The 27,859-nt window shown below is 37.6% G+C and overlaps 2 protein-coding genes across 3 annotated transcripts; one reads left to right on the forward strand and one right to left on the reverse strand.

Moving 5' to 3' along the window:
- Window positions 1-1,818: 1,818 nt before the first annotated feature.
- Window positions 1,819-27,224, forward strand: LOC145777564 (HAUS augmin-like complex subunit 7). Of its 2 annotated transcripts, none has more exons than XM_082588978.1 (8): window positions 1,819-1,906; window positions 18,994-19,100; window positions 22,825-22,978; window positions 23,177-23,258; window positions 25,038-25,194; window positions 25,324-25,432; window positions 26,117-26,335; window positions 26,625-27,224. In XM_082588978.1, the coding sequence occupies exons 2-8, from the start codon at window positions 19,072-19,074 to the stop codon at window positions 26,682-26,684; spliced, it is 810 nt and encodes a 269-aa protein (XP_082445104.1). In that variant the 5' UTR covers window positions 1,819-1,906; window positions 18,994-19,071; the 3' UTR covers window positions 26,685-27,224. The 2 variants fall into 2 exon arrangements, with proteins under 2 accessions (XP_082445104.1, XP_082445103.1); XM_082588977.1 differs by lacking the exon at window positions 1,819-1,906 and adding an exon at window positions 16,487-16,625.
- LOC145777213 (uncharacterized) lies at window positions 4,737-13,104 on the reverse strand. The gene is made up of 8 exons (XM_082588536.1): window positions 12,728-13,104; window positions 11,885-11,999; window positions 11,091-11,319; window positions 8,461-9,828; window positions 8,024-8,194; window positions 7,349-7,519; window positions 7,042-7,194; window positions 4,737-6,883 (listed from the first exon to the last, which is right to left on the reverse strand). The coding sequence occupies exons 1-8, from the start codon at window positions 12,976-12,978 to the stop codon at window positions 6,507-6,509; spliced, it is 2,835 nt and encodes a 944-aa protein (XP_082444662.1). The 5' UTR covers window positions 12,979-13,104; the 3' UTR covers window positions 4,737-6,506.
- Window positions 27,225-27,859: the final 635 nt, after the last annotated feature.

Genomic DNA, 27,859 nt, shown 5'->3' on the forward strand with positions numbered 1-27,859 from the left:
CTTTGCAAATATATTGTCAAAAACGCCATATTACTCACAATCATCTCTGAGGTAGTATAGTCTAAGAACTCCACACCACCAAATGTAAGCAGACGAAATGTAGCCTAAGCCTCCGGTACCATATATGGTAGGCTACGCTACCTACTTTAGTCTACTTTGAACACTTTTTACAGTCATTTGTGTGTATTTTTTAAAGTATTTATGCTAAATCTCTCAAAGTTGGTTATCATTGGGTGTAACTAGACAAAAAACTCGAGTCCACTTTGAAAAGCACTACAAACACATTGATGCAGCCAAACAAAAATAGGTGGGGCTACTTTGAACACTGTCCAAACTTATGCATACCAACATAGCGGTAAATCGCTAAAAAACACAAGATAGCAAAAAAAAAACACTAGAACACTAGATGCAACCCAAAAACACTAGATCTAGTGGAAAAACACTAGGAGTGGCACCACTGCCTGTTCCAGCCAATTGTTCACCAAATCAAACGTCATATAAAAACCGTTATGGTCTACTTAACCTAGCTGGCATCTTACGTCATGGAAATTGCTAGAAAATGTCCAAATATTGCACCATCGGTCGTAAGACCTGATGAAATATTGCATCACTACCTTTGAACACCGGTTTGAATTGCGTGACAAATGGGTTTCACTATTGCGTCACAGTACTGCGTACATGAGTTTGAGATATTGCTATCTATTCTGGTCATTCGTGAAATGGTTGCTTGAGAGTTAGTCGCACATTTAACTGTTGGCTTAGTGCTTGCTAGCTGGACAAAAATTCCGTCTTTTATCCAAGTAATCTGTTCTGTAGTGACAGTTTTAGTGGTGTACGGCGTTGCATCCAATTTCGACAGCTTTGAGGCTATTTTTACAGAAATACAATTTTGAATAGACGTTTCAAAGGAGTGTTTCTTTTTCGGTCATTACATACAGACGAACGCATCCGGGAACTTTATGTTACAATTTTCCCACGAAGAGATTATGGTTTACTGCTGTGACCACTGCCCAAGAGTATAAAAACCGCAAATACTGATGACGCAAGAAAGAGAGAAAAACGAACAGAGCAGTGTTTCTTTATTTTAATTAATATGTTAAAAATAATCCTCCTTGTGTATTGCTTTAAAGCAAGAGTTTTTTTATGCTATTGAATGCAGAGATATATACGTATACGCCGTAGACTTGCGGCGTAGACTTTTTGTTTACGCTAACGCTTGCGGCCACATTTTTTTGGATAGTTGTTGCTTGAGGCTATGCCGTAAAGTTTTTGCGGTTTTTTAGCGCATAGCGTCAACGCATATTTTTTAATGTCTTAGCTGTTGTTTGCATTTTTTTTATCAAATTTTCCAAATTTTGAATAAGTTGAAAGAATGTTTTCAATGGGCAAAGACATATTGAAACCAAAACGCAGCAAAATGTTAGATGAACAATTTCAGATGCTTGTGTTTCTTAGTGGAAATTCAAAATAAAACTTGTTTGTTTCGAGTGGTTTATACCGTGTGAATGTTTGGCACCTAGCAAACAAAATGAGCTTACGCCAGTGTATGCGCTGACGGTACATCACTGATTGAATGACAATTTTACAGTTTTCATAACCCCAGATAAATTTTCTATCTTTTGTCAAACAAAGATGCGACTTGTAATAAAATAGTTGTAAGCGCTTATACTTGATGCTGAATCAGCATCAACTGGGATTTGGTTGAAATTACAACCTAGGAACGTTAGGGGCAAAGATGGGGCACTCATATACTGTAGACTACAGCTGCATTGATTGATTGAATCAATCAAACTCCTGCTCCTTTTGCCTACACTACACCTTTGTGGTACGCTTCAGCGAGGATTCGTCATCATTACATTAATTTTGAATTGGCAACTTTTTGTGCAGTGGAGGGAAGCGTAAACAGGTTTTGTATAATCTGCTATTTTGCCAGTTTTTATGTTATTGTTTGAAATGAGGTCATGCAAGTCAGTTCATTAAGTAGATAGGCTAACTCCTTATAACTGATAGAGTGAATAACATTCTCAAAGCAGCAAAAGTGCATGGTAGATCATGGCAAAAGGTGCTACCTTACTTGGACCTGAAGAACATTTCAATCAATGTTTTGTCCAGGGCTGCGATTTTTGCCTTTTTTGGTGACGAGGTCACTCGACAAACGCCGTGCCTTACGGAAAAAAAAAACGAAAAAAAGGAAAATACATGGTAGCCTATTGAGATGGAGGACTGCACTGTTGGAAAAAAAAGTAGTAGTACTTGTTATTTGAAATGGTATAGCCGTAAGGACAGCTACATAGCTTTGTCTGACCTTTCTGAAACTGAAACAAAGTTAGTTCTATGGAGATCTGGGATTGAACTTGAAAAAGAGGAACTGCCAATGTCAACAATTTGCAATCATCCTTTTGCTTACTTTCTGAAAAAATATTCGAATCATTAAATATTGATTTCAAATGACAAGTATAATACTACTACTTTTTTTCCAACAGTGCAATCCTCCATCTCAATACCTTCTACTCACAACACCCACTAACTAGCCTACACAGGGTGTTGTTCTCAGACAGAAAACACAATAGGGAAACAGTCAGGTTTAAAAGAGCAGCCATTTTGAACCTCAACTAACAGGCTGATTGTTAAGAAATAATAACCATTATGATGTCATTGGTGTGCCTATTATTACATGACACAAGAGCAACAATGTAAGGCTTGGAAATGGACAAATTCTGTGAAAACCATACTTTACTTTAAAATTAAATTTTAAAAAAGGCTGTGGCTATTCTTACAACATATTGTAAAAATAGCCTCAGAGGCTATTCTTACAAGCACCACTCAAGCATTACGTTTGACATCAATATGCGCTCATGCGTGATCTGGAACTAGTATACAAGTCGCGACCCTGGTTAAAAAGGCGATGACGTCACACAGGAGGAATCCACCATAAAATGGTGGAAAAGTGGGGTGAAATTAGTCAACCATGACAAAAAAAAGCGTGCAAGTGTCCGCTTTTACCTAATAGCTATGTAACACAAGCCCGAAAAACACCACATATCTCCTTAGAAAAGAATTAAACTTGACCAAGTTTAACTATTTATCCGAAGAATAGCCTACTTCTAAAGATACCAGCATTTAATCAATAATATATCTTTGTCGTTTCTGCTTCGATTTTTACAATTGAACCATTGCTGGAAAGCGCAAGCTATCGTTTATCCAAATGAAGGTCAGCCAGACTCTAAAAGTTAAAAATATTTCTTAGGTAAAGAGTTGAACTTGACCGACTTTAACCATTTATCCCAAAAATACTTGTAAAGATACCAGCATTTAATAAACGCTAATCTAAAGAACATATCTCTGTCTATTGACAAGCAAAAGTTGAGGTTGATAGCTTTTTCACAAAGCGAGCAACCGGGCTTCAAACACAAGCAAATAGCGCCCGATGACTCGTTGCATTTCCGAATCGAAGCAAGTATACAAGTCTCCCCGGTCTGCGATCATTATATGTCTTTATTAAATTAGTTGTAAGTTGCTTGTTTCTGCTTCGATTTTAACAATTGAACCATTGCTGGAAAGCACAAGCTATCGTCTATCCAAATTAAGGTCAGCCAGACTCTAAAAGTTAAAAATATTTCTTAGGTAAAGAGTTGAACTTGACCGACTTTAACCATTTATCCCACAAATATTTTTAAAGATAACAGCATTTAATAAACGCTAATCTAAACAACATATCTCTGTCTATTGACAAGCAAAAGTTGAGGTTGATAGCTTTTTCACAAAGCGAGCAACCGGGCTTCAAACACAAGCAAATAGCGCCAGATGACTCGTTGCATTTCCGAAAAGCTAGGCTATTTACAAAAAGTGAATACCGCACATGTTAAACAAAAACTGTACATATTTTGAGCACAGCACAGTAACTGTTAGGCCAGATCATCACCCATGTGTCCCTCCTCTCCTTGCCTAGATGAGACCTGCCATTTGTCCTCGCAACCCTTTTTGTTTCCCGACCAAACTGAGAAGTTTAGAGTTTCGTTATTTGTTGGATGCAAATAGACGCATGCTTACATTTTTGACCACCTTAAAACACTAAACCAGTTTCTGCTCGACATAGCCTACAGTGTTCAATTTTTGTCCCAGGAATCAACTCTTCAAGCAATACTTTCCCTACTTTGTGTGCACTAACATCCTAATTTATATGCCATTGTTAACAATTGCGATATTCGTGAATTCATTTGAGGCTTTGGGTACCGGAATTAATATACTTATTTGAACTAGCAAATTCAATCCACAACACTTTCCACTAGGCTGTTACTTAACACTAAGCACGCATATGCGCTGCGATTTGTGGCCGTGTTAGCAACTGAAAAAAAGCCTTGGTGTGAAGATCACTGAATTGTTCAAAATGTGAGCTCAGTAGCCTATTACTGTGCTTGCAACTGCATGGTGCTATCAACGTGCAAAACAACTCGGCTCCAGGTCCCCTGCGGTCACAGACACGCATATTATCCCTGAATAGGGGGGTATCGCGTTTGCCATTCGCTCATTGTCGCCTGGTTTGATTGCAAACAAGTCTGTTCTATGTAGTTGCTTTCCTCATTGCGTCTAGACTCTAGTATGTCAGCACAATTGCTTTATCATCGCGAACGCCATTGTCACTTTTCCTCATCCACCTTTCCCAGGCTTGTTCGCGATGAAAGGCACAGAGTAACACGTAGCAATCTGCGGAACAAGAAGTCGTGGGCACTGAGTGGTAAAGTACAGTAGCAACTTAACAGTGACGACACAAATGCATGAGCAATGGAGACAGCACACAAGCAACGAAAATGTTAATGCAATTCACTAACTTGAAAAAACGCTTTCGATGGCCTTGATTTCCGCCTCACATGTATCGGTCATGAAAAACGAAGGGTTCCAGTTTTCTGACCACCCTTTTACAACAGAAAGTGCTTCTGCTATGTCCGAAGCTTGTTCATTTTGGATAATAAAAGTAGCAACAACCTGGTAACCAACATTCGTTCTGACGCAAAGAAAAAATAGAGGAAGGGAATACTTGGACGTCTTGTAAGTTGCATCCAAGAGGCAAATGCCTTGGCCGCAACGATGCAACAATCGTATTATCTTCATCTACGATGAGTTACAATCAACTAAATTTTCATCTTATGATAGTAGCCTACAGAAATAATATACGGTACTGTACGTAACATTGAAAACCACCAAGCCTACTACGTGAATATGGTAAAAAATAAATTGTCTCAAAAAGATTGGTTGTGACCCAAACCCTGCCTTTGGTTACCGCTGGACATGTCACTTGGTCCAATCAATAACACCACATAGGCGTATGGATTTGGCACACTAGATGGAAAAAATACAAAAGAGGTCAGTGAAGTAGGCTAGGCTACTTTGAATCAACAAAGCTTTTACACCTGAAAACTGAGTGTCTTTAAGAAACGAGATGAAAAGTTGATGAAACAGAACACATTTACATATGTTTATAGCATTTTTTGCAGTTAGTAAACCGTTTCCTCTTTTATGATGCCTATCCTCCACTTTGGTGAAAACACTGTGCTTTGCAGAAACCTTTTCAGAATCTTTGTCAACAAAGAAAAGGCTTATTATTGTAGTATGAATATCAACACTTAGTACACTAGTGAATTACAATGACAGGATGTTAAAAATCAACATTAACATGGCACCGTATGCTCGTTTCTGAACAACAACAAGCTTCGTTCCTGCTTTTGCTTCGTACTCTTCAATGGATCTCATGGCATCTTCAACTGAAGCCAACCACTTTCAACAATAAACAATTGATTTTTTACTGTTATAAACTTATGGATCTTCATCACCCATTTTTTGCCATAAGAAATCAAAGCATTTATGCCATAGCCTAAGATTACAGTGAAGAAATGTAAATACTACACACATGCAACAAATCTGGATTTAGCGAGTATAAGGTAGCTGATAGTTTGAAGCTCCAGTTTTTCTTCTTTCCTTCTACTATAAGTACTTCACCACATTTAGGTTTGTTTTATTCTGATGACAGCTCCTGATGAGTCAGTCAAAAAAAAAACTGCAGCTTCGAGCTACCTTTTACTTGCTATTTTCAAGTTCTGTACCACCATTTGCTATGAAAGAGTTCAACATACGTATACTAATTGTGTTAAGTTGGAAACAGTAAAATAGTTGAATATTAATGAACTGTTGAAGGTCTTGTTGGACCGTAGTATATTGCAGCAACTACATTACAAACCTGTACTAGTCCATGACTTTCAGCTAGCTCTCCCAAAGAATGTTAAATGTCCTAAATGCATCAGAACTTTTAATGCCAGGATTGGACTCATTAGTCATTCAAGAACACATCGTTAGCGTTTTATGTGAGGACCATTGAAGAAACGATTTTTATCAAATGTTACAAGTTTCAAGCATAACGCGTCAAGGCCAATAAGTCTTTTCGTAGTTCACGGTTTACATAACCTTGGTTTAATTGACAAAGCGAGATTGCAGTATCACCTGAACATTCACTGTCACTTCTCCATAAGGTTGCATGTCCTGCAGAACCAAGACTTCGTTTTTGGCGGCATTGTTCTACCAAGACATCTCAGATGGTGCCAATCCAGACACGAGTCGCACATGATGCTGTCGCCTGCATCAAGATCTAAATAACAGGAGATGCACAACCAGCGGCCTTTATTTCGCAAAGTGGTCAGTAGGTTCTCCATCAACGTCCAACCGTCAAAAGAAAAATGTCTTCGCACAGAAGCAATGGCAATGTTTTCATCTAAACACTTCATTGGAATTCTTTCGGGCAACGTTTCAATTTCATTTTCTTCGATCAGTCGATCGCTGAATGGACGCAAGACCTCTTCTACTACCTCAGAATCGACAAACCAACTGAGTATTGCTGAAAAATATGACCATGGGTGACTTTGTTTGATGTAGCCTACGTACGCTTTGACGTAGCCTATCGGCTAGGCAGACCCACAGAAGTCAAAGTGTAGTTTTTTAAACTAACGTAGGCTATAACAAAAATGAAGTCACACAAACATAAATGCAACAAACCTGCTTCTTTCTGAAAAGACGACTTCAGTCTGAATGGAATTGGTCCGCTCTTTTTTTGTCTCTTGCGTGGTAACCCAATGACTGTCAATCCAGCTCCTTTTGGCCTGCCACGTTTCATCATCTTCGGTGGAAATTTAATTGATCCTGCATCATCTGTTAATAAACACAACGAGAATCGAATATAGGCTACAACGTAGAAAACATCACTATTTCAACGTTTTTATTAAAAAATTAATAAACATAATGCATTATGCAATGCAAGAAAAAACAACTAATCAGAAATGAATGTTTCAGAAACAGCACATACTTGTAAAAGACTGAATAGAACTGGACGGTGTCTGCATCATAATCGCACTGGTATCAACGGTCGACAAGACGTCACCGGGTGTGTGCTGTGAACTACTACTTGAGACTGTAGGAAGTGCAATTCCAGGATCATTGCTGGAAGATGTTGCAGCAGCACTTCCAGTATCAGTGCCTGAAAAGGATCACCTCTGAGCAATGAAGAAACAATAGAAGCGTCGCACGAGTCTTTACTGGACAATTATTGGATGTGTTGCACTGTTGCAATGGGGGCCAAACTGACGAGGTTACGGTCCTGGGCGGAACATAATGTCGTATAATCGTAAATACGTGCACTGGCAGTAGATATTGTGATATACCGTATTTTGAGTTGGAAGCGAGCACTTGAGGTGTCAACAAATCTACATTAACCTTTTGAAAACAAGATTTTGTTGCAGCCAAAACATGCTTCTGGCGTGGTTACCGAATGCCAACCAATCCAGTATCTATCAAAATCTGCTAGGTGTTTCTCGATGATTATTTGCACAATGCTGCATCACCTGCCAATAAACTCATTACTTATCAAATAATGCAGACCGTGCTATAATCTTAAGAAACATGAAACGTAGTGTAAGCGCAGCATGCAATGCAAGAAAAAAAAAACAACTAATCAGAAATGAAGCTTTCAGAAACAGCATACTTCTAAAAGACTGAACAGAACTGGACGGAGTCTGCATCATAATCGCACTGGTATCAACGGTCGACAAGACGTCACAGGGTGTGTGCTGTAAAGTACTGTTTGAGACCGTAGGAAATACAATTCCAGGATCATTGCTGGAAGATGTTGCAGCAGCACTTCCAGTATCAGTGCCTGAAAAGGATCATGCAGTTGTTCACAAAAGCAGAATTACTGAGCATCTGCAACCTTGTATAATCGTAAATTAGTGCGCAACTGCGCATGCAGTACATATTAGCCCACATATTGGATAGCTCAACGCCATAAAAATCATTGCTCAAAAAAAAATTGACTGCAAAATCACGACGCAAGTTGCAGTAACTAACCCATATCTCTTCAGATATTTGAAAAAATAGGCTAGTTTTTCTGATTTAGTAAATAGTGCTAGCATATAGGCCTACCTTTCTGAGTTTGACCCAAAAAGTTCACAACTTGGAATTTCTTTCCTTCCTGCAAGAACTCTGCAATTTGTCGTAAATTATCCAGGTTGTATTGGAATTCATCCATTCCTTGTTCAGATATCATTAACGCAATCTTCTGGGAAATATCTTGAACACGGCGATACTTTTGCTGTTCTGATAAAACACATCTTCTTTGAGGCTTGTTAAGAATCTCAACAGCTGGTAATGTGGATGCAGGACCGTTGTCCAGTGAGTTTCTTGTCAGGCGATGGGATTTAAGAAAATATTGCATTGTCCACCGTTCTGAACAAAGATTGGGATTGTACTCTGACATATGGAGCTGCCTTCTAACTGCCAAGACATGCCTACAAGGTAGCAGCATTGATGATGTGAATCCACAAGGACATGCTGTTGTTGTGACTGCCAATTCCCCATGGACACGAGATTTTACTATGGCAGAATCATTCAAAATCTCTGACATGACAACCTTTTCCGCTAACTTGAATTGTTGTTGCACATGAATATATGCAAATGGTGTCAGTAGCTGTTGGTATTGTCTCTCCGCCACACTTGAAATCGCATCAATTGGAACCTTAAGGAAAGCATTTGACGCTTTGTGGTCACGTTCGGTGGAAAGAGATTGGATACATGCCATCAGATCTTTAAAAAACATGGTCATTCCTGAGTATCTTGTTATGACACTTTTCAACTTTCCATTGATGGATTCCAGTCGATTATTAGTTCTGTTCAAAAAATTAGCTTTTAAGTTGCTCAGTCCATCCACCCATTGATGTCGAATAGCATGCCAGTTATCGTTATAATATGTTGTGACAGCAATTGGGACTGTGTCAACGAATTGGTTATACAGTAAATTATAAGCTGACTCATTTTTGGCATTTGCCAGTTTTCCTAAAATTTCCAGTGATACCTGCCTTTGGGCTGAAGAAATGCCTAATTTTTCCATGGAAACTTCTCTACGAAAAGTGCGAAGGGTATGAAAATAGCAAATTAAAATTTCTGCAGTAGGCAGCATTTTCATCATGGCATCCCGCTCTGTCATGTCTTTGTCAGCCATTACAACCTCCACTTTATCCCAAGCTGGATTGTGGAGTTTAAACTGAGTTAACAGCTTGCTGATGGTCAGTTTGTCTTCAGTGGCTACAAGCCACAGACACACAATTTCACTCTGACCTAAGCCATCAACATTCAGCATCACATATAATGGCATTCTCAAGTCATTAAGTTTGTAGGTTGCATCAATCAGCAGCATTTCAGGATATGCCGCAAAGGTTTCCCGCATGTCTTTCGTTTGAAAGTATATCGCCTGCAATTGTTTGTCATCATCTGCAAACACATCTACTGCAGCACCTAAAATGAAAATAAACTGAGGATTAGTATACCCTACAAAGCAAGAATCTTGACAATCCTGGGCCAGACTAAAATAGCGCAAAACAATTAGGCCTATTAGGCACTCCATCAGATTTAAAAGCAAAAACATCAACTTTTAGTGAAATTTGTTTTCTATTCTATGTTATTTTAATTATTGGCCAGAGGAAGGATGTTTAGGCCTTTGGTAATATTTACATCATATAATCAATGTTCCAACTGAGCGGTTGTATACCACTCTCACCCCATTCTCTAAAAGATGCCACATTGCAATGCTTAGGGTCCGTTAAAAGGATCCATTAGGAGTAAACTTTTACGTAGATTTCAAATTTAGCAATGTTTTCTATTTCTATCCACTCAAAGTAGAATTGTTTCAAGATATTGAAGACCTTTGATTGAATTCCTTGATCCCGCTTTCAATCTTACAATCCCCATAGCGCCTTATGTTGCAACAAAAATCTTTGGAGCATGAGTTTGGGAAAGTAGAATGAATTCTTATGAAGAAAATGAAGCAAAAAATACTCTCAATTGACCCTTTATAGCTCAATGTTGCAAATTTTCCACACGTTGTAGGGTACTGCTAATATTCTGTGTTGGTTATACTAGACAAACGTTTTCTGAATAGAAAAACGTCTGAAAATTAGATATTTTTCTTGTGTAGCCTACTATGATGTGCGTACTGGTAATCCGCAGTTTGCTGCAGTAGACAGAGTCTATTGACCGGTAAACCAGGCGGTCAACACTTTAAATTGAACTGGCAATGGTGAGATTGAACCCACGTCATCGAAATAATTCATCTGCAGTCTAAACCATTACGGCAAGAGGTCAATCGCGAATTGCTTTTAAAATTGACATTATATCTGAAATGGTTCAAGAAGAATGCTCACAATATCATGTGACACTCAATCTGCAGCAGCGACCTGTAGATTGCAAATACGCCTACGGTGTTGACCAATGTTACAGGCAACCTGGTAGCCTATTCTTGCATTGCTGCAGTACTACAATGATGCAAAAAATTAGATTTTTCCAAGGTCATGACCCTGACCACAGCTTGCACACACACATCCGGCTCTAGGCCGGAGTCACATCACCTCCAGTACGGAGCCAGAATTTGACCGGAACCGGAGCTCATTCTATCTCTACTTATCATACTGCACATAGAAATTAGAAAGTCATCTCTACTATTTAGCATGAACATATCTTGTACTGTATAACAGACAAAAAAGTTTTGTCTGTCGACTAACCTTTTTCTTTGTTCATTTCATTAATAAGTTCATCATAGGTGTTTTCATACAAAGGTCTCTGTTTTGCGGCAATATTATGCAGATCTTTAAGAATAACTGTTTTTCCTGTAGAAGCTGCAATGTGCTTTTGTACCAACTTTTTATTTGCTTTGGTGGCAAGCATTTCTCCGATCACACTGCTTTCTGTTTCATTTAATCTTCGTTGTTTAGGCATCAAATTAAATGCATTCTGAAAAATAATTTATATGCACATAGTCAAGAAAATGACATATCTTTTGACAGGTGTCCAACCCACAGAGATGGGCAAGATCACCAGGTTTGGTGAATCGGCGGCTTGAATATGACCAGTTTCGCACAAACTGGTCATATTCAGCATGTGCGTAGTCATGCGCGCAAAGTGAAATGACCACTTTACCGTGTCTTACGATGAAGTCAAGATCAGAAAAACTGTCTTGCAACATTCTTAACGTGTTTTAGTACAGTAGCAAACAATATTTGAACTTCAAGTGTCATAATCAAAATGCAATTATACACGAAAAGTAATTTTTTGGATAAAGGGGGTTTTGGACGGAAATGTCAATTTTTTTTACTAGTGGTCTTAGAATGTACTGTTGTATCCTAAAACCTGGGTTAAAATTGAATTTGAAAAAAAAGCCGATTAACCCCCCCCCCTAATGTTATTGCTCTTTTTTATCCTTCACATAATTTCTGATGAAAGCCTCCTTATCATATACAGGGCTAGTGTGACCATAGCTCAAAGGCTATGACTACTACAAAGGGTTATTTCCACTTACTTCATTGAAATCATGATTATGATCATTGACATTACTAATCTCAGTGATGCATAGCGCTTTTCCATCTGACGTTGCATTTACTTTGATTCCAAATGGACAACCTTTGATAAAAGTACTGAAAAACAACAAAGATGAGGTGACATAGGCCGTGTTGAATCACCCATAAGTACACCTAAATTAGCCATAACTCACGTTAAAGTAGCCTACCTGCAAGTCATGTCAAATTGCCCATAAGTTGCATCCAATTACCTATAAGCCCACCTGAATTACCCATAAAGTCACGTTGAATTACCACAAGTTCAGCCGAGCATTCTCATAAATCTAGTCGATTTACCCATAAGTGACGTCAAATTGCCAAAAAGCTGCGTTGAAGTACCCATAAGGCATGTCTTTATGGATAATTTCATGAGACTTACGGGTAATTCGACGAATTGTGCTGATGAGCAATTCGACGTAACATATGGGTAAATTGACAAAACTAATGGGTAATTCAATGCAACTTAGGAATAATTCTGGGCATGACAATTCAATGGAAATTACAATAGACAGCATGCGGGAATGGTTCAGCAGAATATATGCATTTTGCTAAGTTCTAAGCATTCATAAGGAATGTAGGCAATTTGCACTTATGCAAAACTCAATCTATTAGCAAAACTTATTACAATAGACAGCATGCGGGAATGGTTCAGCAGAATATATGCATTTTGCTAAGTTCTTAGCATTCATAAGGAATGTAGGCAATTTGCACTTATGCAAAACTCAATCTATTAGCAAAACTTATGCATATAGGCTACATGAGTAGCTCAACCTATGGGCACCAAGGACAAAACCATCATTACTTACCTTTGATTTGGTCTTTTTCCTTGACTACATGATTTGGGTGTTCTTCCTCCATGCACACAAGCATACTGTATTGTACGATACTTCAACTGTTCATTCCAGGTTTTTGTGGATGTAAGTGCTAGACGTCGTTTTGCGCGTTCAATTGTTATGGAATTTCTCACATAAACATTGACAAAGTTTTCTTTTTCCCATTGCTTAATAGCCGAAGAAAGTGTCTCAAAACTGTAATATAATGCTCCCTTCGTAATCATGATGACGATGGATTCATTGACGTGTAGTTTCGATCAGCAAAATCAGCAACTACCGCGGTTCACTCTACGATCAAGTGTGCAGCACAAGCCAATACGCATGCGCGCGAAATTACGTATGAGCGTCGTCGGATGAAACGCCTGAGCGCATTAAGGTCTTGCTCGAGTAAACAACGTCTTGCTTGAGTGGTGCTTGTAAGAATAGCTTCAGAGGCTAGTTTTACAATATGTTGTAAGAATAGCCACTTCGTTTAAAAAAATAACAAAAAACACCTCTAATTTTTTTCTTTTTTGTAATAAAATACATCTTTGATTATCTTACAAAAAAAAATTTTCACTCTACGTGGATTCCCACAAGGCTTTTTGGGCGTCTTTTTGCGACCACCTAAAAGCAATAGAAGTTGCTATAACTTTTTTTGTGATAGTAATACACAGAAAACACTTCCATTTTTGGAATCCTCATCCTTAAAAATAGTGATTCAATCGAATGTTTGATCACCTCTCTATCATCAGGGGGCGCAACAAATGACATTTTTATGTTTGTGAACTCATCAGCGCCACCAAGTGATCAAAAATTTCAAAATGGCATATCTAGTGAACCGGTTGATCAATTTTCATAATTTTTCTTTTTGTTGCATTCAGAATTTCATGCACATCAACATATCTAAAACAAAAAAATTCCAAGAGGGGCAGGTTGACTTTTTGAAGAAAATTTGTTGAATTATAATGGAATGAGTCAGCCGCGTGCTCTGGAGCGGTGTCAAACCCACGTCCTTTCGAACGTCGCGCAGACGTTCTTACCACTTGGTTACGCAGCCGACTATGCAGTATAGATAAATAAAATTGTAAAACTTGATATCCGAAAAGTGAAGCTGGGTAGGGGATGTAGAGAGCTTGCTTCCTGGAAAATTTTGACAAATAGACAAGATGTATGGTACAGTCTAAAACAATGAAAACTATTACAGACGAAATCGGTTAATCGAATCACCTATTTGCCAGACGTTTTGATACGATTATACGATTGATTCGTTTAACCAATTACTAAAAAAAAGGTTTATTGTGAATGGGCGTAATTGTTGGGAAGATGTCTGTGCTGACTAGGCTGCAACGCACATTACAACTGATGCTTCCTACAACTGTTTACAATTCTGGTTAAACTTTAAAGAGTTTACTAGTTCTGTGTTACATAACACTATGCTGTATGTTCCAGCCAGCAAAACTGGTCCTTTTTACATTGATTTATTATCTGCAGACGTTGAAAGAATGTAAAAAAGACCAGCTTTGCTGACTTGACTGAGCAGGTATGATCAAAGCATTTTTCTGCAAACTGCGGCAATCGGACTTCTTTTAATCTCACCGATCTCTGTGACGTCACAACGCGAACTTTGACGTTGACGTTTTTGATTCAAGCGTGCTATTTTTAGCTCGTACCAGCTGTGTAGTTTTGAGTATGGAACGTGGCCTACGAAAATAGTGGTATGGTAGAAAAACACGGCTCACTCTCATTGTTTTGAAATTGCAAAGTTTTTTTTCAAGTCTTTTGCGCTGTCTGGTAAAATAATTCATTTGCAATGTTCTTCAACTAAACGAAACTGCACAAATGAAATTATGCACTGCATTTCACAACAGTAGGCTGCTTTTTTTTAGCAATTTAAAAAAAATTCTCCAAAGTTTTCTGGTAAAAAGTTTTGGACATGCTTTCCAACACTTCCCTTTTAAGCCGAAATAATTTGTCCATGTCCATTCCTTGGAAGGCTAGTCGCCGACGGATGACATCAAAAGCATTTAAACTTCTTTAGTGTGATTATTCCTTTTGTGTACTCTTCTGTTTTAATGAAGCCCAGCTGTGCGAAAATTGGTTCTTTGTAGTGCGATGTCTAGCACATAAGATTATGGCCTGGGATTACAGACACTTGTCTTTGTTTTGAGCGCATGCATCTGTCTCACCTTTGCTTCATTTCGCCTTTGAACATTGCAGACAATAATGCGAAGCAAAAAAGAGACATTCTCTTTTCGTTAACGGGTATAATTATACGTTTAAATGAATGAAGTATGCAAACTAGAAGCAAATCCTGATGCTTTTATCCGACTTATTCTTTTAAGCGGTATGCGCTTAACCGATGTTTTTACTTAACATCAGATTGGATTTGGTTTGGGATTTCAGGTTTTGATTCAAATGAACGATTGATACGTTTAAGCAGTATACTATTAACCGATTTCGTCTGTAATACTACAAAAAGTGCTCAATGCCAAGCAAAAAGGCAAAGCAGAGCGAATTAAATCAAATATAGTTATTACTATCTGAAGCCTTTACAAATTGTTTCACCTAACGGATCATCAGAAGGTCTGAAAAAAACATGCAAACAGTAAAGAATCGATAATTCTGAAAAGATATTAAATATTACAACTGTAATTTAATCTGCCAAAAAAATCTCTAAACCTGTACTTCCTGAGAAGATATTAAATATTGCAACTGTAATTTAATCTGCAAAAAAAACCTCTAAACCTGAATTCCTGAAAAGATATTAAATATTATAACCGTAATCCAATCTGCAGAAAAAAACCCTCAGAATCACTAAGGACAACATCCTGAAGCTTTGTCGTGGCGGATGGATGTTGTCCTTAGTGATTCTGAGGTTTTTTTTTCTGCAGATTGGATTACGGTTATAATATTTAATATTTTTTCAGGAATTCAGGTTTAGAGGTTTTTTTTGCAGATTAAATTACAGTTGCAATATTTAATATCTTTTCAGAATTATCGATTCTTTACTGTTTGCATGTTTTTTTCAGACCTTCTGATGATCCGTTAAGTGAAACAATTTGTAAAGGCTTCAGATAGTAATAACTATATTTGGTACAGTATTTATGTATTAGGTTAAGATGTCTTTTATTAACCATTAGAAGATTTCACAGTCAAAAAATCAATCAATTTAATCATCAAAAAGCAAAACAATTTAATTGACATTTCAGATAAAAATAATGAAAAAAAAAAGATAAAAATACACATATATATATAATGTTTTAAATTTTGTTTTTGATAGAAAGACAATGAAACAACCATAGGGTCTACTAGTCAGTAGTCAGTTGCCACCCTGAAAAGAAACAATTTAACCAAGTTGGTTAAACCAAAAGAAAACAAAAACATATGAACACCATAAACAGATAACTTATAGACACCATTGAATATCAGGATATTTTTAGTCCAAATGAAAGCCCACTTACCAAGAATCATACTTTTGCATAATGCATAGGTTTGCAAAGTTGATGCTTTGCTATGTTTTTTTAAATTATGAAAAGATAATTAAAGTTTGGTAAGCTTTATGTAATGGCTAGCTTCAGCTTTCAGAATTTTGGTCAACCTTAATTTTTATGAATCTTCTGTTTTTCATAATTGCAGTTGTGCATTTGAAGTTGTACCGTATATACTTTATCACTTGCCCTGTGTATTGATTTTCTGTTGTTATTTATCTACAACAGTATGGTGTTAAACTGTTGAGTATGGTACCTGCTTAATGCATTTTTTACACTACAGTATATGGCAAGCAGTAAAAGTTTTGATTTTTTTTGACATACCGTACTGTGCTTACACTTATAAAGGATAAGGAAAGATGGATATGGTGACAGCGAATGAGTTTTTGAAAAAGTTTGAAGTAAGCTTAACCTTCATTACATTTTGTTACCTGAAACTTTTGTAAAAAAAATGGTAAACTCTGTTTTAAGTGTACCTCCACTAGGGATGTGCCGATTACAAAATTTTTGCCGATGCCAATTCTGATGCCGATTCTTAAATATTTGCCGATGCCGATTCTTTGGTTAAATGATTAAAGCTGCTTTTAGTTGTGCCCTATATGTGGTTGCAATTTTGTTACAAGTTGCTGCTTTTGAAATGTCTAAAAGCGTTCACTTTGTCGCCTGCTCTAGACAGTGTGATTTTTTACGGTAGTTCTTCACTTCTTGCGCGCTACAAAGTGGTGAAAGACACGCGTTTTATTTGTCGCGGAAATCAGTTAAAAGAGAAAAATCGCCATCGCTCACAGAGTGTAAAATCAACGTAGCTTAATGCAGTTTGCAAAATATTATCTTGTGCGGTTTGCAGTATTTTTCTCGCAGAATTCAAGAAGGTGCCAGAAACAAGAAGAGAAAAAGATTAGAGTGTAAAAGAAAATGAACGCAGCGGTATTGAATATACAGAAACCTTTAAAAAAGTAACACACCAGCCTTGCATTCAAAGTGCATCAATAAGCGAAAAAAGAAAAACATCTTGTGAAGAAATTAGTATTGTTTTCGAACGCCGAGTTGCAGCCAATCTTGTTGCTTAGCAAACACATGAAAAAAGATTATCAGGTAGCTGGTTTGATTACGTTTGCGCAATCACACGATTGTTTGTTGAAAGCATTAAGCGCTACTTTTGATTAGGAAACTTTGATGATGATGATGGCTTATGAGCGATCTTTCCAGGCTAGATTGAAGGGCAAGAAATCTTCAGCCACTCAGCAGTCTCGTCATCCAGGACCTTCAGACCATGCGCACCGTGTGGAGGCCGGTGGGTTAGGCAGTGGTGGATGACATGGTCTGTTCCGTGGCACCACACTCGCATTCTGATAAAGGAGCCGGGCCCCACTTGTGCATGTCCGAACAAAAGCGGCCGACGCCAGTTTGCAGGCGGTTAAGCCTGACCCAGTGACCCACGCAAGTCTTGCGAGGGACATCCCTGGTGGACAGGGATCAGCGTCGGGTATGAAGTCACGGAGCGTGGAGGTGTGATTTTGCCACTCCGTGTTTCACATGTGGTTCGTCCAGTGTGCCGCACTTAAACCAAGTTCTTCTGCGTTCTTAAGTAGTTGTTGTGCAGCAGGCACAAAGGGGCGTCTTGAATGCAGCCGCTGCTTTATATGTGGTGGTCGCTTGAATGTTGCATGGAGGAGATGGTCGAGGTCCAGAGCACGGCGAGCGAGAGAAATCGTGGCTCCTTTACAGCGTAGCTCAGTGGGTTGGATGCCTGCTAGGATGGGTAGGCAGTTCGTTGGAGTGGGACGCAGGCATCCAGTCACGGGTCTGCTACTATTCGGCGAGTCCAATTCGGCGAGTCCAATTCGGCTAGTCCAATTCGGCTAGTCCAATTCGGCTAGTCCGATTCGGCGAGTGCCCTATTCGGCGAGAGCCCTTTTTTTGGCGAGTTTCCTATTTGGTGATTTTTTTAAAAAAAAATTTAAATTATCGTAGCCTAATTATCATTGTCGCTTTTACATCGTTTTAACGTCGCTAAACATTGAAATAAGACCCCAACCCTTACCCCTAACCCCAATGTCTAACCCTTACCCCTAATCCCAACCCTTAAAACGGCAATGATAATTAGGCTACGGTACCCAATAATTTTTAAAAAAATTCAAAATTCGCCGAAAAGGGCTCTCGCCGAATCGGACTAGCCGAATTGGACTCGCCGAAATGGCCATTCCGTCCAGTCACAGTACGCAGTGCGTCGTTGATGGCGGTATCAATCTGGTGGGTGTGAGAACTACGACACCAGACTGGCACGCTGTACTCAGCGGTGGAATGAACAAGGGCTAGGGTAGCTGTACAAAGAGTTTTAGCACCAGCTTCCCAGCCGGAACCCGCCAATCGCCTCAAAAGTGCGACGCGTGTAGATAGTTTTTTGCGCAGTGACTTCAAGTGCCGGCGGTACGTGAGTGACCTGTCCAGGGTTATGCCGAGGAATGTAGGTTCGGCACAGTAGGGCAGGCGTTCCCCATCAATATTGATGTTTAGCTCACGCTGTGCCTCCTGGTTGTTAAGGTGGAAGGCCGCCGACACTGTCTTTGAAGGAAACTTTGATAAAGAATCCGAAAGAATCGGCAATTTTTTTCGATGTCGATTCTCCAAAAATTGCCGATACCTGCCGATTCCGATTAATTGGCACATGCTTAACTCCACTTATATAAATGTACAACATCTGTGCTAAAGCTTTGAAAAGCCACAAAATTAAAAACTTTTATATTATGATAGATTACATTGTTGCAGATCCTCCAGTGTCCTTTTACACAAGATATTGATCCTTTGTATTTAAGCAAACTTCTTTTGAATCCTGGTCCACATCGTATGCGACTTTTATCATGGTTATTTTCTTGGTGAGTAATATTCAACGAATGTTAAATATCTACATGAAAATGAATGTCTGATTTTGTTCATGTAGCATCACAGTAGATATGTTGAAGCAAGCATTTTAGCTGATGCAGTTTCTGGACCTCAGTCGAAGTTGTTTTCTGAAGGAGAACATTTGTATTTAGGAATGACCATTAGGATTAAACATGCAATGTATGGTATTGTTGGTTTCAGAATATGCTGTATATTTACACAAATGTTATAATATTTGGTTGGACACTCTTATTATACGTTATCCGGTTATCCCTTTAGTACATAATAATCATGTAGCATGATACTGATGAGTTTATTTTTTGTGTGTAACTTTTTATTATTTCACACAAAGGGCATCTATTGTTACAAAATACTTTACTTGAAAACAAAGACAAGCATGCACAATTGCACATCAACTTATCTAATAGTATTTCTGAAAAAAGTGAATGGTGAGTTGTGAGAACTCTTTAAGCATCACAAAAAGAAAACACAGCAATATTTTCTTATTCAATGTTTTGCGCTTGGTCAAAACATCTCTATTCTGATGAGATCCAAAAGGTCAAAACAGGGGAGCAAGTCTTTTAGGCGCAGACAGTTAGGCATTGGTCAAATAGGCGCGCACACTGTGGCATTGGGATATTTATGTACGGAGCACTGTGGCGCCCGATCATTTAGGTGCTATTCCTAGTAAAGTCTGCAAATTGTATCAGCTTCGGAATGGCCCGTTTCGGTGAGTCCGATTCGGTGAGTCCGATCCCTTAACGGGGGATTTTTTATTTTTTTTTTAAATTATCAGGTACCGTAGCCTAATTATTATTGCCGTTTTAGGGTTAGAGGTTAGGAATTCACCGAATCGGACTCATCGAATAGTAGCAGACCCTATCAGCTTGGCAGGTAGAGCAATGCTTTTCACACAAAATGTTATATTGAACAAAAAAATATATTGTTTTTTTAATGCGCGTGTTCGGCATTTATTTGTTGTCAGTCCAGGTTTGCGTCGGCGAAAGCTTTATCAATAAATTATTCAAGTTTCCGAACATGACTGAGTTCACTTTTAGTTATATAAGTCAAATAATAAATACACTAAACATCAGTAAAAAAATATACTGTAGGCTGTATTCAAGCGGGTGGTAGGCTTGAGTGAAGAGTAACTTAGTTTTCCGTCAAAATCCCGACTAGGTTTTGCCAAAGCTGAGCTGATTCAATCTGCAGACTTTACTAGGAATAGCACCTAAATGAACGGGCGCCACAGTGCTCGCACCAGTCGCACCTAAATATCCTGACGCCACAGTGTGCGCGCCTATTTGACCGGCGCCTAACTGTATGCGCCTAAAAGACGTGGACCCCAAAACAGAGGCACTGTCTCCAGTTATTGTTCTTAATAAATATAATATACCTATGAGTGTATGTACTATGATTAAATATAAAGTTACTTCTATTCTAAGCTTAAAAGATGAAAACTGTATAGCCTAAAAAATTATGTAGTTTGCATGGATGCATTTATATTAAGTTACTTATAATACCGTAATTTGGGGTGAATAGGGACAGTTTTAAAGGTTTTTGCTACACAGGATTTTCCATGAACAAACTGTCGCTATTTTTAGTAGTTCCACTTATGTCCATATGTTAGACCTATGTTTATGCCATTTTGTATTTTTTATAAATCCTAAGAATTTTGAGATAAATATTTAGAAAAAACTGACATTTTATTTTTTTTAATTTTAAACCTTTTCGGTCTGTGCATGAGGTGAATAGGAACACCGTATCTGAAGCTTTGGTACTTGATGCTTTGAAGTAACGCTAAGGTTTGAACCTGTTGGTGCTTGGCATATGGCAAAAAGCTTTTTTTATTAGAATAAAATGTCAAAAAAATTAAAAAATTCAATTTTTATTCAACAACATTTTTTTTCCTCCCAGGATCATCATTGAGGTTAGTCTCGTCATAATTCATTATATTTCCAGGTGACACATCTCTTAATGTGTCCTCAAGATTTTCAAAAAGCTATTATGATATGGCAGTAAAAGAGACTGCAGTTCTTGACCGTTTGGTATTTTGACACAGCCTTTGAGTCAACACATCTTTGTGCCGTTTGAGAAACGATTCTACCCAGTCATTACCAGACATTTTATTCTTAAACTTTGTGTGTTGAATTCCCCTTCTATCAAATTGAGCTTTTGCGATGCATCTTATGCCAAATTTGTCCATGGGCTAGCCCCACTGGGCACATAGCAAGAGTCAACCAACTAGATCAGGGGCGTGCAACTGTTTATCGCAATGGGCCACAACGTACAATTATAATGCTGCTGAGGGCCAGTCTATCGAATAACACATGAATTTATATGAACAATTTATTTAATGGAAAAGTAGACACAATCAAGTTACACATTGAGTTTCAGATATCTTGAAGCTCAGTTTTGTAACAAGCTCAATGTCTTTCTTGTAACCGTGAAATACCTCTTGCTGTTTGCTCAAAGACTTTTTCAGCTGCTGCATTTTGTCAACCCGTAATTGACCCACAATGCTATCATAATTAGCAGAGTGCTTTGCACAGTAGTGTCGCTTGATATTGTACTCTTTCATTACTGCTATAGTGTTTTAACAAATCAGGCAAACAACATCTTGATTGTGTTGAACAACGAAGTAATTTATACACCTCTCATTGTTGAACTTCCGCCTTTCATAATCAACCTTCCTTTTCTTACTTGTAGACATTTTTACAATGCTAAGCTTTTTGTAGAATAAATATTAATATATTCACCACACTGCACCCATAAAGTAAGATTTATGTTACTGAATCATTGCCAGAAGAACAAGGCGGTTTTCTACAACGCTTACTAATGACGCAACAATGATGTAATTGTAATAATGCTAAAAGTCAATAATGCTAATGATAACGTTACAAATAACAACATGAAAAGTATTTAAAAATAATAGGCTACTTGATGAAGAATGTGCGGGCCGCGTAAATGGGTACCGCGGGCCGTATGTTGCACGTATGTTGCACTCTGAACTAGATGTTCCTCTAATGCTTCTCCTAAAGCCAGCGGCCACCTTGGGGCTTCATATCTTGACTTTTGTGATGTCTTGCCAATACACTTTTTGAAATGTTGAACGTTTCTGCGACTTTTCTGTAGTTATTCCCCTATCTGTGGCTTCAAGAGCTTTTTGCAAGGTGCTGGCATCATATTTCCTGTAGCTCTTGGCATCGTCCCTATTCACCCCAAAAAAGTTAAAATGTTTGTCTTGAAAAACGAAATAAAAAATAAACACAATCAATGTAAACATAGTTGGTCCAAATTTTTTTTGTATATGTACGATAACCAACCTAACAAGGTGCACACCCAGAAAAAGTGTATTTGCTGCTAAACATATTTCCACAAACACAGTTTTGACCATAATAAATAAACAAGAAAAAAACTTACCCAAACAATTTTAGTCTCTGTGCAGTTGCTATATATTATTCAAAAAAGTTATCAGCTTTAAATAATCAATAAACTTATATGTATCCGCAAAGCAAATATTGTGTTTGGAATATTAAGTTTAACTAGTTTTTTTGTAAAAACATACAAAAATTTGTTTTTTGTCCCTATTCACCCCAAATTACGGTACTTAATGTGCATCTCTGTTTCTGTACAAAAAAGTGTTTTTTTAGGTAAAATACCTTTTTTGACTGATCTTTACAATGCAAAGCTTCATCAATATCATCTTTTTTTCAGCATTGATTTGGATATTGAAAAGATGATAGTAAAATATCATAACAATCATGCAGCATTCACAAGCACTCTTGAAATAAATGGGGAATCTCAACTTTTGACAGAGATTGCTTCCAACCTTGGTCTTTGCTTGCCCACAGATGTTGATTTAATCAGGGTAATATAAAACCTGTGTTTTGTGAATTGTTTTCAGATTTACACGCATGTAACATCGTCATGTGATCACAAGTGACAAATCATGTCTAGCCTTTTTATTTCATAGTTTAATTGCAGTACAGCGTGGCGACTAAAGTGGATGGTTATTGAATACTAAATTTTTAAAGTTTATTTTTGTGTATCTCATTTTTTTGTTCAGGGTAAAGCCTCTATGACACAACATATTGCACTGTGGAAAAACTTACTTTCTGTTGCCACTAATATTTCTGACCTGGGATCAGGTAACTTCTATCGCAAAATTGGCCTGATATTGTGCTGCATGTATTTGCTTAAATAAAAGAATTACATTTCAGGCCTCTAAGCTTCTTTTTTTTTCTGGCTACCAAGCATGGCCTACCAGAGCTTCCCGGCGCCCAGATTCTCGCGCCGGTAGCCAGAATAAAAAGTCCGTTAAAAATTTGTGTTTTTGAAAATCCGTTATTAATTGATATCGTGTTTTTTAAATTCTGTCATTTAATAGTTTCAGTGTTGAAGTATTTTTTTTATTTATCATGAAAAGCTTTTATATGAAAGAAGAATTAGCATTTCATCGGTGTGTACACACAATTCATTGCTGTAGTTCAAACAATAAATAGAAATGTAGATTCGATTGTTTTCATTGGCGGTTATACCTTACTTTATCAACGTCAACTTGCTAAAATTCAGTTTGCAAAATGAAAAAAAGAAGCACTGAACACGGAAACAATTGAAGAAACATTTTAGGCAAATGAAGAACGCGTTCAATTTTATCTGCAATCGACTTCAGCCTACGGTTCTGAAATCTTGTGCGCGGTGTCTGGACCATCTATTCCAAGTAGATGTACAGAATGAACAACGCGAGTAGAGAAAAGAAAGTTTCAAATGCTAACGGAGTGGAGACTCAGACAGCAAATCAGTCGTTTTTTAATGTGATTCAACGTCTACAGACTGATTTGCTGGCTAGGTTTCTGTAATCCACATACCATTTGCGTCGTCATTTTTTTTACCGACAAAATTCACACTTTGTTCGATTACTTCGGCATTTATCTCGACGATTGCTGACGCCAAATTCAAAGGATGAAGCCGGCGACCAAACATGGTCTACCGATGCGCTAGTTTCGGAGGCCATTTCACGACTTTTCGGCTTTGGTCGCGGGAGCTAAGAGGCCTGCATTTGTTTGTGAAGCTGTGGTTTACGGAATGGCCCGTTTCGGTGAGTCCGATTCGGTGAGTCTGATTCGGTGAGTCCGATCCCTTAACGGGGGATTTTTTCAATTTTTTTTTTAAATTATCGGGTACCGTAGCCTAATTATCATTGCCGTTTTAGGGTTAGAGGTTAGGGTTAGAGGTTAGGAACTCACCGAATCAGACTCACCGAATAGTAGCAGACCCGTCGTTTACGACCTACGAATAATTTGATATTTAAATGTAGTTGGTTTTCAACTGCCTGCTTCAACAGTTTTAATCAAACGCACATTTATTTGCTTGTATTTTCGGTTTTATCAAAAACATTTCCAATCGGATGTATTGGGGTCTTAGTCATATATAACAGTGACTCCTCGGCAGACGCCTTGGTTTTACGTTTGAAATATTTTGCAAGTGATCCATAAATAATTTGACAATTTCACACAATAGTTTATGAAAGGACCTTACAGTTCTCTTCTGTATGACACCTGCTTGGCAACATACCTTTTAAATCTAATAAAAAAATTATAGTTTTGTGAATCAACCCAGCAAACTGTCCACTTGAAGCGGTTGACTGTCTCGTATCATAAGTACAAGCCTTGTTATTCAACGCAACAAACAGTTTACCAGCCTCATTTTTCAATCATAAATCGATTTCGCTATCATTGATGATACTCAGGATGCTGTGATAGCGAAATAGAATGAGGCTAGTAAATTGTTTCTTGTGTTGAGTAACAAGGCTTGTACTTTTAAATCTATTTTCGAGATTCAAGCATTTTACTACATGCATGACAATGAAAATTGTATAACAGTAAGTGTATGTGTGAATTTGCAAAAAAATATTACATTTCAAACAGATGGTCTGAAGCAACAGAATGATCGTGTAGTGTGGGTCGTAGAAACCATCCTGCAAACTTGCCAAATGTCTTCCATTCTGTCCACATCGCTCAAACTGCTGCCACCGGCAATTGCGAGTGAATTAAGCATGTCTTTGAATATGAGAAAGAGTTTAAGGTATTCGAATATGTTATGCTAAAATTGTACCAGTTACCCACCTGTTTTGAAAAAGCTTCCATATCATATAATTTTAAAAAGAAATTTCAACCAAAGTCTTGTTTTTTAACGTTTTTTCTGTTTGTTTAGTCATAGTTCTCTAACATTGGCGACTACAAGCGGAATGGACAATAAGCTTGACATTTTACTAAACGAGCTTACTCAGCAACAAACAATATTGGAAAATTTAATAGAAAAGGTATGTACGTATTAGGAATACCGTCATGGATGTTGAAGGTTGAAAAACTCATATCATTTATGCAGAAAACCTGCCATTGGTTTTACAGAAATTGGTTGGATTAAGATTTGTTTTAAGCAAAGAAAAAAAACAAAGCAGAAGAGATTGATAACAAGAAACGAGGTGGTAATTTTTGAAGGGAGTGAATTAAATGCTCCATTTTTTAAAGAAAGAACAAACAAGTGAAAGATGGACTATGAATACATTTTGATACCCGCAGCTGTCACAAAGAATACAGACAAACAAATTAATTATTAGTCTAGTTTCATGTTTGAGTCAGGGATACTAGTCAGTGTCAAGATATCCCTGGTTTGAGTATATATCAAACTTGTCTGGGCAATAGTCAGTTTTCTTGTTCAAAAGTGACCGTTGTTTGAGGTAGCTGTTGGATCTGTTGTTCAATTTCATCGTGAGATGAAACAGAGCCGCGATACCACATCCGTCGTCTGCTTTCATACGATGTGACTGTGTGTTCAAGCTCTTTGCACAGTTGCCTCTTTGTTGCTTATGTCAAAAATTTTTTGAGGTGTTGAATTTCCTATTGAGGTCTTACATTTACTACCAAACCAACAAGCTTAATGTGTTGATTTAACAGCCGGTTGCTGGCTTATCAATTTCCTATATCGTTTGATATTGTTGTTTCAGTGGCCTCACTACCAAGAAGAAGGAAATGATCCTTCTCTGTTGGATAAATTGAAGCGATCGTTGGCGTTAGCTTTGAATGATTTGGATCAACTGCAAGTGACGTATTTACAAACACACGAAAACTATTTCCGTCCGTACTGCGATAAATCCGCCGTGCAATTTTCTCAAATCGGTTCAACCATGCGGAGCATAGATTGCGAATTGAAGTCATTCTTAAAGGTAACAATCGGTATTGTGGAAAACTATTCTTTATCAGCTGTAAAAAGTGTAAGTGAACAAGATATTCAAAAGTTTGCGGATCAAATTTGTGCTTTGCTTTACAATAAGACTAGTCAGACTTAGTCTCAAGCGTTGTTAAATGGAGTTAGTAGGCTACCGTAATTTAGTTTTATATTTAAAGAGCCTTGAAGGCCCATGTAAAGTATTTTTATCACGTAGGCGTAATTTTATTATCAGAATTAGCCGGTTTACTTACACTGTTTTTTACACTTCGTTTCGTGTTTTGCAGTTAATTGAAAATGCGAAAAAGATGAAAGAACTTCACAGGCAAATCACTCAAGAGCATTAATCTTGTTGACGGCAATTCAAAGTCGTCTTTAGGACTTTCTAAAGTCTACAATCCTTGATCATATTTCAACGTATCAATGTAAAGGAAACGTCTGCAGACGTTGAATCAATGTAAAAATGACGGATTTTGCTGTCTGAGATACCACTTCGTACCAGAATAAGAGGAGTGAACTTTAAAGAATATTCGACAGAACAAGACCATAGCGATTTTTAGCATATAAACGACTCGGCCACTTATCAATATGACACAAACTGTGCCTGCTCGAGCCAGGTTTATTAGCTTAACCGTAATAATTGAACTGGCGCGAGCAATATAGGCCTACTTATTTATACCCTTAGTTTGTTCTCTTTGCACTGTTTTTTTTTCTTTTTCTTTTATAGTTTGAATGTCTGGAAAAAGTATTGTGGTGTCTTCAAAGTTTTAAATTAGTTTGACCAGTGATTATCACATAACCTACTTCTCAATAAGATTGTATTAAGATCTTCCTTGCGAGAATCTAATGGTGATATTTCAAAAATAAAATTTGGTAACGGACAGACATTGATGCGAAAATCTTTAAATTTGAAGACCAGCTCCACAATATTCAGCGTGTTAAAACTACTAAGTACTGTATGATGGTTTGTGTAGGAAAAAAAGTTGGGTCTGGTTTCAGTATTACCAATTTTACGGACTATTGAAATAAAGTAACGGACAGACAGATATCATTGGGAAAAACCACTAGTCAACCTTCACATGTTCTTTCTATCTAAATTCAGCTCCCAAACCCAATAGATCAATGTTTTCTTAAATTTGAGAACTACCCCCCATCTTAAAAGTAGTATATTTTGCTAACCCCTGACGCAGTCTTTGCGCGCCAATTAGTTTAAAACCTTGATATAAAGTAACGGACAGACACTATCTCATTTCTGAATTTTTTTGCTACACTGAACTGAGGTGATGGAAAAAAATGTTTATTTCCGAATAGGAAAGATTATGGTTTGCAATTTTGGAAAATTTTGGTTGAAAAAAAGTTTTTTTTTTTTACAAAAAATTATTTTAATATTTAATATTATTTTAATAATTATCTTTAATTCATGGAAATTTACGACTTTTTAAAGTCAGTTCACACAATTTGAGTCATGGTATCCCCAAATGTAATGAAGTTCTGGTATGTAAAAGGAAACATTTCTTTCTCC

This window comes from Aplidium turbinatum, chromosome 9 (assembly GCF_918807975.1).
Source record: "Aplidium turbinatum chromosome 9, kaAplTurb1.1, whole genome shotgun sequence".
Classification (NCBI taxonomy): domain Eukaryota; kingdom Metazoa; phylum Chordata; class Ascidiacea; order Aplousobranchia; family Polyclinidae; genus Aplidium; species Aplidium turbinatum.

Coding starts and splice junctions, on each gene's coding strand:
- LOC145777213 (XM_082588536.1), bottom strand. CDS start 12,978: ATGATTACGAAGGGAGCATTATATTACAGTTTTGAGACACTTTCTTCG. Junction 8,195..8,460: donor TTTGGGTCAAACTCAGAAAG/GTAGGCCTATAT, acceptor GATCCTTTTCAG/GCACTGATACTGGAAGTGCT. Junction 7,195..7,348: donor TTCTATTCAGTCTTTTACAA/GTATGTGCTGTT, acceptor GTTTATTAACAG/ATGATGCAGGATCAATTAAA.
- LOC145777564 (XM_082588977.1), top strand. CDS start 16,584: ATGGATATGGTGACAGCGAATGAGTTTTTGAAAAAGTTTGAA. Junction 16,626..18,993: donor AGTTTTTGAAAAAGTTTGAA/GTAAGCTTAACC, acceptor ACATTGTTGCAG/ATCCTCCAGTGTCCTTTTAC. Junction 22,979..23,176: donor CAGATGTTGATTTAATCAGG/GTAATATAAAAC, acceptor TTTTTTGTTCAG/GGTAAAGCCTCTATGACACA.